This window comes from Corvus cornix, chromosome 2 (genome assembly GCF_000738735.6).
Source record: "Corvus cornix cornix isolate S_Up_H32 chromosome 2, ASM73873v5, whole genome shotgun sequence".
NCBI classification, from domain to species: domain Eukaryota; kingdom Metazoa; phylum Chordata; class Aves; order Passeriformes; family Corvidae; genus Corvus; species Corvus cornix.
The window spans coordinates 24,389,378-24,398,678 of record NC_046333.1 but is presented as its reverse complement, the minus strand read 5'-3'; the positions used below and the strand labels follow the sequence as shown (position 1 = coordinate 24,398,678).

The window sequence follows — 9,301 nt, the reverse complement described above, 5'->3', positions numbered from 1 at the left end:
AGTGTAGGGGAAAACCAATCTGGGCTGCTGAGGAGTGGAAAGATATTGCCACTTGGGTAGAGAAGCTACCCATGAGAGTCCACCACGTAGATGCCCATGTCCCCAAGAGTCGGGCTGATGAGGAACACTGAAACAATGAACAGGTAGATCAGGCTGCGAAGATAGAGGTGTCAAAGATAAATTTGGATTGGCAGCACAAGGGAGAGTTGTTCCTAGCTTGATGGGCCCATGATGCCTCAGGCCATCAAGGCAGAGATGCTACCTATAAGTGGGCACGAGACCAAGGGGTGGATCTAACTGTGGACAGCATCTCCCAGGTTATCCATGACTGTGAGACATGCGCTGCGATCAAGCAGGCCAAGCGGGTGAAACTTCTATGGTATGGTGGGCGATGGTCCAAATACAAGTATGGGGAGGCCTGGCAGATTGATTACATCACACTGCCTCAAACCCACCAAGGCAAGTGCTACGTTCTCACAATGGTAGAGGCCACCACTGGATGGCTGGAGACCTACCCTGTGCCTCATGCTACTGCCTGGAACACCATCCTGGGCCTAGAAAAGCAGATCCTTTGGAGGCATGGTACCCCTGAGAGAATTGAGTCTGACAATGGGACTAATTTCAAGAACAGCCTTATAAACACCTGGGCTAGAGAACATGGCATTGAGTGGGTGTACCATATCCCTTATCATGCACCAGTGGCTGGGAAAGTGGAGCAGTGCAATGGCCTGCTCAAAACCACCTTGAAGGCACTGGGTCGGGGAACTTTTAAAAACTGGGAGATGCATTTAGCTAAGGTCACATGGTTGGTGAATGCCCAAGGCTCCACCAACCGAGCAGGGCCTGTCCAATCCGAACCCCTGCATATAGTAGATGGAGACAAAGCCCCAGCAGTGCATGTCAGGGGTCTCTTTGGAAAATCTGTTTGGATTACTCCTGCATCGAGTAAAGACAAACCCATCCGTGGGATTGTCTTTGCTCAGGGGCCAGGTTGCACATGGTGGATAATGCAGAAGAATGGAGAAACACGTTATGTACCGCAGGGAGATTTGATGTTGGGCAAGAACTGCTTGTAATGTTTGAATGTCTGTATATGTTTGTCGAATGTTGCTGCCACTGTTTGTATATAGCTATGTATATATGTATAAACGTGTGTGTTTATAGTTGAAATGTATTAATTTGGGCATTGAGCAGACGGTATGGAATAAGGGGTGGAATGTCCTGGGGTGACGTTATGAAGCCGCTTTATTCCTTAACCATCTGCTGAATGCCCAAGAATGCCGTGCCTTTAAGATGGACCCGGGGGGTGGGGCCGTGGGACGCAGGGTTCGGGTCGGTTCAATGGCTCAGCCCAACGGCTCGGGGGCTGTGGGGCTCGGGAGGGAGTGCGCCGGGAGCGCTGTGCTGCTCTTTGGGTTTCTTTTGTGTTCCGGCTAGCAGGAGAAAGGTTCTGTTGGGGTTTTTTTTCTCTTGTTCTTTTTCCCTTCCCTTGCCTCACTGCCTCCCTTCCCTCCTCGCCAGTGCGGGGAGCCTGCTGGTGGCCCCTGCGGGCCCGTGGGGTGGCCCCGGCTGGTCCGAGCCCGAGTGTCTGTTCCCTCTCTGGGAATTTGTTGTATTTTGAGGGGTTTCTTTCCCCCCTGTTCTACCCTGTTTTGTTTGTGTGCTAATAAACAGTTTGGCTTTTTTCACTTTCACTAGCTCTGACCCACTTGTCTTACTGGTGGAGGAAAATGGGAGGCCCTTTTCCCTTTGGCGGAGACACTCATTCCGGAGTGTTTCCTCGTGAAGTTTTGTCTCCAAAACCGAGACACCCTGAGGAATATGTACAAACTACGAGGAAGACAGCAGTGAAAAAGCAACTGGATAAATTGTAAGCTGGAGTAATTTTCAGGTAGACTAGAAGTGTAAGCAGCATTCAGTGAATAAAGTCCAACACCATAAGCTGAATAGAAAAAAATCACAAACTAATACACACTGTGTGCAACCATCTGTCCTGTCTGCTAAATACTGAATGATTGCTACATACCTCAAACAGTAATAGAGTGGCAAAACACAGTAAGCAGTTACTACTTTAACTTCTGTGCCTCTAAGTGATTGAAAGCATCTCCTGAAAAACATAAAACAACCTGGTATAGCAGCAGGTGTCCCTGCCCATGGCAGGGGCCTTGGAACTACATGATCTGTAAGGTCCCTTTTAAGCCAAACTATTCTGTAATTCTATAAAGTCTTTCCCCTAGCTCACTCACTATAGAAAGATGTAGTGTAAATGGTAAATGCAGGCAGCTATGACAAGCAATGCTAAATATTAAACTTTAAAAGTCTTTACAAATGCTTGGATGAAATGAAAAGTTTGATCTCTTGCCATGAGTATTATGTTCCAACAAAATGCTGTCTGAGTGAGCTGAACTGGTATGCTCCCGTTTTAAAAACTAGGGGGGGGGGGGGTGTGTCAGGGAATAGCAGCAGCTATGTATGCCCTTGTCTAGATGGCAGCTCTAGCTTGCCAGCACAGCAGCAGACAGAAGGCAGAGAGGGCGATTCACCTCTGAGAGATAACACAGAGAAATAACACATTTTCAGTTCTCCTGAAGTTCCTAGATAAAGCTTAAAGGCTAACTAGGAAAAAAGAAAAGAAAAAAAAAAAAGATAAAAAAATATAAAAGTATGCGCAGGATGATAAATGTGGCTGGAACCAGTGGATAAGTAGATAATGAGGAATATAGTGGGATTTTTTGGCAGTTATGTAACAAGAAGCAACAGCGCATGCCCAAAAATAGTTCAAGGGAAGGTCATCTGTAATACTGGGACACTCAGTCAGTACGACTATCAGAAACCCCTTTAGACGACCTTCTAGGACCATAAAAGGACTTCCAACAGGAGGCGGACGCATGCAAATTAGTTTTACAACAGTGATGTTTATGTATTAGCTAAGCAGTACGTTGTAATGAATATGTATGCTCATGATGGAATAAATGCCCTGTTGTAGTTTCATGACACACATTCGATCAGAGGATATATCCTCCCAAGGTGTCCAGCGCTGTAATAAAGAATGCCTAGTTTCTAATACTTTTAATTATGTTGTTTTCCGGCCGATTTCGGAGTCATCTCAGGCTCGTCGCGGATCACCGAGACCAGTGTTCGGCGACTCCGGCTCCAGTGGAGCTCGGCTCGGCTCGGCCTGGCCCGGCCTGTCCCCGGGGCCGCACTGCCACTGAGCAGCTGCACCTGTGCCAGGCCGGGTTCCGGGCCGCCCGGTCCGGGCAGGCCCCACCTTTCCCCGCCGCGCCGCCATAGCGGCGGCTCCGTCCCGCCTCTCGCGTCAGGTGAAACAAGCGGCCCTATCCCGCGCCTGCGCCAGGACCGCAGCAGTTCCCTTACCAGAAGTGCCCGCACCCAAAAGAAGATAAAATAATAGTACTGGTAGAAGGACGTGAAGAGGTGGTGCCTTTCAGAGGGCTAAGTCGCTGTTTACCGGTTGCTTTCAACGCTCAGTTTCTGCAGAGAGCACTTTTTGCTCTCTTTTTTGCTGTTACTAGTCAGGCAGCGGTGGTCATCATTCCTGAGGAGGCAAAGGCGAGCTGGGTCCTTGTTTAGGCGGTGGCGCGGTATGTGACGCACTGGGGCGGCGCACACGCACCGCTCTCGGGGCCGGACGGAGGCGTGGGCACGATGATGCCCGGGGAGACGCCGCCGCTCGCGGCCGGGACTGCGGCCGCCGGCGGGGCCTGCGCCAACTGCGGTGTTCTCCAGCAGGTAGGCACGGACCACTGTCCCTATGTCTCTGGAGTAGTGTTTTTGCTCGCGGAGGAGGTAGTGGCTCAGCGTCGGGCCGCTGGCGGCTAGGAAGTGTCGGGTACCACAGTCACCACTCCCGGCGCGTCGAGAACGCGGATAGCGTGCGTGGCAAACGGGCTCTGTAGAAGTAGCAGCAGTGTCGAGCTTTAACCAGGTTAAGTGTGGAAAAGTAGTTCGTGTCTTTGCGACGTGCCTAGTGGGATCTGTCAGGGAATTTCTAGTCCTATCCTTTCGGCTTGGCGTCAGTGCAGTGTAAGGACTTACGATTTACTTCCTTGAGGGCTCTTAAAGCGAGCGTGTATTTTTATACTATTATGCTTTGGGTAATACTTGTTTTTCCTTTAAATGAAGAGAAGGTCCTGTTGAGAGTTCACGGGGCACACTTAGAATGAGTATGGATAACAAACTGGAAAATCTGTAGATTAAAGTGAGCTAATGTTTATTGCTGATATTCTGCTAAAGGTTAGTTGGATTTTGAGGGGAAAAGTTATAGGGATTTAGTATGGAATCTACTGCAAAGGCAAAGTGTGAAGGGCTTTTGTAGTAAGGCTACATTTAAATATGCATACTTTCTTGTGGAGCCTGCATTCTCCATGTGTATTTAAATGAATGTACTTTTGGTGATTTAGTAACTTGTTCACCAAGAGAACTGTAAAAAAGAAGACAGATTATTGTATTTCCTGTAACATTAGCAGTCAGATTAGGTGTTATTTACAGTACTGGTTTTTGGGATGTAAGTTCTTAACTGACTTGAGACTCTTCCTTACAGAATATAAATGAATATGTAGCTGCATTAATTGCACTGAAGCAAAAAATTATTGACGGAGAGTAAGTACAATTGCACACGTTTTTGTTTGTTTGGGTTTTATTGTTCTTAAGTACTTACAACAATGTGGTAAATACGACTTGTGGAATGTGGATATTTGTTAATGCACTACACTAAATGCTGCTCAAAATGAAAGTAAGTTCTTCACAAACAGATCCTAAATCTAGACTGTAAAACTTCTTTAATTTTTTCTGTAAAACATCTGTTTATAATGGCAGTAAACAGGGCTATTTGGTGTACCTATAAAATTATAAGAAGTACACGCAGAAACAGTTCTTTGAAGAGATTAATTAAATTTATTTGTTTAAGGCAGTAGATCTTTGGTGATATTTATTTAGTAATTTATTTATATTTATTTCATTCATTTAATTGTGCTTGCTTATTTCATTTTTCTGTAGTGAGGAATATGAGAACTAAAAGTTGAGTACAGATGCATATGAACTTTTTCAGCAGAATTCAATCTGGTCATTAAGTTCTGATATTCTGTTGGGATTAAATATCAGAATATGGAAAGTGAAGCTGAAAGTTGTTCAGAACAGTGTGATTATAAAATCCTTCTTACAGTTTGCTTTCTCTTCTGTGCTTGCTTCCAATTCTTCTCAAAACCCATCAACATATGATTGTATGGAATAATATATCAAGGTATGCTATGTATACCTTTGTACTATGGCCTAATATCCATGCTATGTCTCCTAATTGTAGTGCTTTGTTTCTTATGTACCCTTTCCTTGATATATGTCAATCTGGCTTTAATGAATCTAAATGTCAGTCCTGCATTCTATTTCCAGAGAGTATTTAAGGTAGCGCACACTGGGTCTCTTAACTAGGACCCTTTTTTCAAAGCTCCTTTACTCTGTTGTGATTTCTTTTCTGACCTCTAAACTTTGTGTCCCTCTTCTTTCTGCCAGTGCATATATTTCTTATGGAAATTGCCTCTTCTTTAACTACTTGCAGTTTAGCCTTTTCTTGCCTTACTGGATTATTCTCAACTATTGCAATAGAAAGTAATGCAGCCCTCTCTGTATTGGGGTAACTCCCATCATGTTACTCTTTCTTGTTCCTTCTTCTCTCTGTTCTTAAAAAACATAACAGCACCAAGGAAAGCTACTATTTTCTTTCCTCCATTTGAGGAAGGATAATAGTAGCTTTCCTTGGTGGCGTCCAATGGCCCTCTTGCATCAGGGTGTCACCCTTTCTGGCTGCTAGGAGACCAACATAGGGCCTTTTGAACTATTTCTCTGACATGTGTGTTCTTTTTTAGGAAAACATCCCTTCAAGTTTGGAAACATGTTTTTTATGTATCTATATATGTGTGTGTGTATATTCTAATATATATGTATTTTAGGTCCTTTATCTAAGCAATATATTTTTCAAAGCTGCAATTAGTTAATGGCTACAAATTCTTGTAATTGTTGGGGTTTTTTTCTACTTAAAGCAGTTTGATTTGAGGTGTGAATGGCTTAATGAAATAAAAGTTGTATTGACTGCTATCAGAAAATGCAAACCAATCTTACACTTTCTCTATTTATCTGTAAAGCAAAAGGAAAGATACCCTCACACATGATTGTCAAAATCAGGTGAGAAAATGAGTAATGTCTGGGTTTTTTCTTTTCCTACAGTCGTTTGCTGGCAGAGTATCAACAGAAATGCACTGATATCCTTTAGTTTTCTATTTGTGTTCTTACAGGATTAGTATACCTATAACAATTCTTATAAAAGGGCTTAAGGCTTTCTATTTAAGTTATGAGATGGTGTCTCTAATAAAGAACAAACTGGGTAGGTTTTGTAAAGAAAATAGGCCTTTGGAATTAAAACTATCCACTTAAGATCTGCCTGTTTCTGGTATATGGTTTAAAGCGGTCTATTTGAAATCTGTGTTGCTGAGAATTACTCAATCTTTTTCATGTAACAGAAGAAGCTCTGCTTATTCACTTCAAATGTATTGAATTGCACATATTAAACACTTCCTTCTGCAAGTTTTGGGGAGGGTTTTTTGTGTTAGGAAGTCTTTACTGGGTGTTTCTTTGCAAGTTGCAGTTGGATTGAAATATACTTAAGAACATTTGATAAACTGTTTTTAATTTCTACCTTAACAAGAGATTACAGCTTCAATTTGCTGAACGGTAAGTTTGATTTCTGTTGTTTACTAGAGATGTATTACTATGTTCTCTGTGTTGTGGTTAGTTTTAGAAGTCTGATGGAGTAATAGCAACAGCCATGGGTCTAAGCTTTTAGTGTGGTATTTTTACCATGCTTCCTAGGCCATAGTTAGCAAACGTATGATGAGAAGAGCAATCTGTCCTTCTTCTACCATACCTGTGTGGGATTCTTTCCTTGCCCTGTGCTAGTAATAGTCTTAAGTGACCAAGTGGAGGTGTGAAGCTCATGTTTTGGTGGTGGTTAAGTGTAAACCTATTTGGGGCATCCATATTTGTGTAAGCATTTTGACTTAAGAGTTGTTGCTGTGTGCCCTTGCTTATTCTGTGATTATAGAGGAAGAGGCAGCGTATAATTTTTATGGACTCCAGCTTGCCTGCTGAAAAACACTGCAGTTGGACTCTGCTCTTATTTTACAGCACTGTGTATGTATGCAGAGACACTTATTACCGGCACTTTGGTGTGGGCAGCAAATCTCTGTGGCACATGCCATCTGCTTGCATCTAGCTTTAGGTTCAGTGTAGTGTTTTAAAAACGGATCTTGAATTTTCTTTAAATAGGTAGAAAAATGAGAATGCTGAAACTCTTAAAGCTTTTGGGTGTCTCTCTCAGCATTTTTTCCATAGGATAAAAGCTTAATACTCAGACGCTTGATTGAAGAATCAGAATGCTGAATTTAAAAGCATCTGTGTTTTTGGCAACTTCTTTTTTAATTGCACATCTCATTTCAGAGAGATCTCTGCTCTTCGTTGCCAAGTGGAGAAGATGTTACAGAAAATTCTGCCTCTGGAAAAGTGCCAGGAGGAGTTGGGTTCCTTGAAGGCAGAGTTGGAGGAAAAAAAGGTGTGCTTGTAAGGTTTAAATAACTTGCACTTTTTCTGTTGAAGGAAATATATCTATTTAATGCTCATCTTAATGAAGCTGACTTTAATGAGCTCCGTTGTTATTTCCAGCTCGTTGGGACAGGTAGCTCTGGGTTTAGGTGAAATTAATTAAATGACTTCAGGATTCAGAGAGGCAAAAAGTTTAGGATGTTGTAGTTCTTACGATTTTTGATCAGATTATTTGTTTTTTATTTCCTCACTAAGGAAGGAAAGAAGGAGAAACATTCAGACTCCTTTGATTTTCTGCTCTGATCTTGTCAGATTATTGAGTATAACTTGTACTACTGAGAAGGTACCAAGAAAGAGGGTCTGTGCAGAATAGGGTTGTGCTTCTGTTATCTTTTTGAACATATGTTTTTACATTTTTAACTTCTTGAGTTTATTCCTAATTTCTCTCCCATCGCTTAGCTGAGATTTAGTCTGTGGGAAAGAAGGTTTAGATTGTTCAAATTACCCAAATGTATGTATTTTCTAGACATTATTATTATTTCTGAAGAAAATACCCCACCTTCTTTCTTGTAGTTTTTTCATGATGGTATATTACAGCTGGTGAGGGGGTCAGCGGCTCTGACCGAGGAAGAGGTGACCGGCCCGGGGGGATGGTCCCGAAAGGAATCGCCTTCCCGAGGCCTGGTGTCTTCCCTCAGCTGCTGGCAGGAGGGCCCGTGCAGAAGCTGTCAGCTCTTTAGTGATTATCAGCTCGTGGTTTCAGCTCAGCTCTGCAGGGCAGCCTCCAGGCCAAGCCAGACCAGAGAGAGAGATGAGAAGGCTTGTGTGGCTGGTTCCGCACGGAAGGTAGCTTTATTGTGGGTCCCCTCCAGCGAAGGGGAGAGCCAGGGACGAGAACCCTCTCTTTCACAGGGGCCCATAGGGCTTGCTTTTATAGGGATACAGGGGATCAGTAAAGGGCCAATGGATTACAGAGGATCTGGGATGGTCACAGGCCAATGGGTTACGAAAAAATCTGCATAGTGTCTCCCAAAGGATTGTAGGTCTGTCTTTCCTTGCCGTGAAGAGTGTTTGCCTTTCCAGGGAGTCCTGCTGGGCGATTGCAAAATCTCTTATCTCAGCAGAGATCCCTCCAGGGCAGGGGCTGGGCATACCCCACAACGGTATGAGACAGGATACTAACATTTGTCTTGTTGCTGTACCTAGTTTGTGTTCTGTGTTAGAATGGTTTTATAATTCCTCTTCCCTCAGCAAGCATTAGTAGCTGATGTCCTGATGGCACTTTTTCAGAAAAAATAGGACTATATATGGTGTAAAATAGTAAAGCTCTTGACTTCAGCTTCAAGTACCTATCCAGCTAGGTGTTGAAGGCACGTACTCAAAAGATAGACATACAGAGATTTATGTGTTTGTTTGTTATAACTTTTGCCTTTAAAGAAGGAGGATAACCTGACTTTCCAACTTGCTTTTCTTATTGAATATATTGTTTTGGCCTGGCACTGCTTTCATTAGAATAGGTAAGGTATCTGCCATCTATTTTTTTTTTGCCCTCAGTATGGACATATTTTAACTGTGCTTTCCTTCTTCAGAGTTCTCTGAAGATTTATCGGGAGAGTCAGCTGGAGTATGTTAAAATTAAAGAAGAAATACTAAACAGTGATGCTGTGTGAGTGATGCTTCTTTTTTTCAC

The 9,301-nt window shown here is 43.2% G+C and overlaps 1 protein-coding gene across 5 annotated transcripts in view; it reads left to right on the top strand.

The window, feature by feature from the left end:
• The first annotated feature begins 3,399 nt into the window (after window positions 1-3,399).
• The window catches only part of ICE1 (interactor of little elongation complex ELL subunit 1), a 43,634-nt gene continuing 37,732 nt past the window's right edge, over window positions 3,400-9,301 (top strand). For 2 of the 5 annotated variants that reach the window (XM_039549854.1, XM_039549853.1), the window contains exons 1-6: window positions 3,402-3,753; window positions 4,565-4,623; window positions 6,241-6,275; window positions 6,726-6,744; window positions 7,510-7,621; window positions 9,201-9,277. In XM_039549854.1, the coding sequence (XP_039405788.1) occupies window positions 3,670-3,753; window positions 4,565-4,623; window positions 6,241-6,275; window positions 6,726-6,744; window positions 7,510-7,621; window positions 9,201-9,277 (386 nt within the window). In that variant the 5' untranslated portion in view covers window positions 3,402-3,669. Of the gene's footprint in view, window positions 3,754-4,564; window positions 4,624-4,975; window positions 5,264-6,240; window positions 6,276-6,725; window positions 6,745-7,509; window positions 7,622-9,200; window positions 9,278-9,301 lie in introns of those variants that run through there. The other 3 variants (XM_039549856.1, XM_039549855.1, XM_010398611.4) reach the window with 3 other exon arrangements.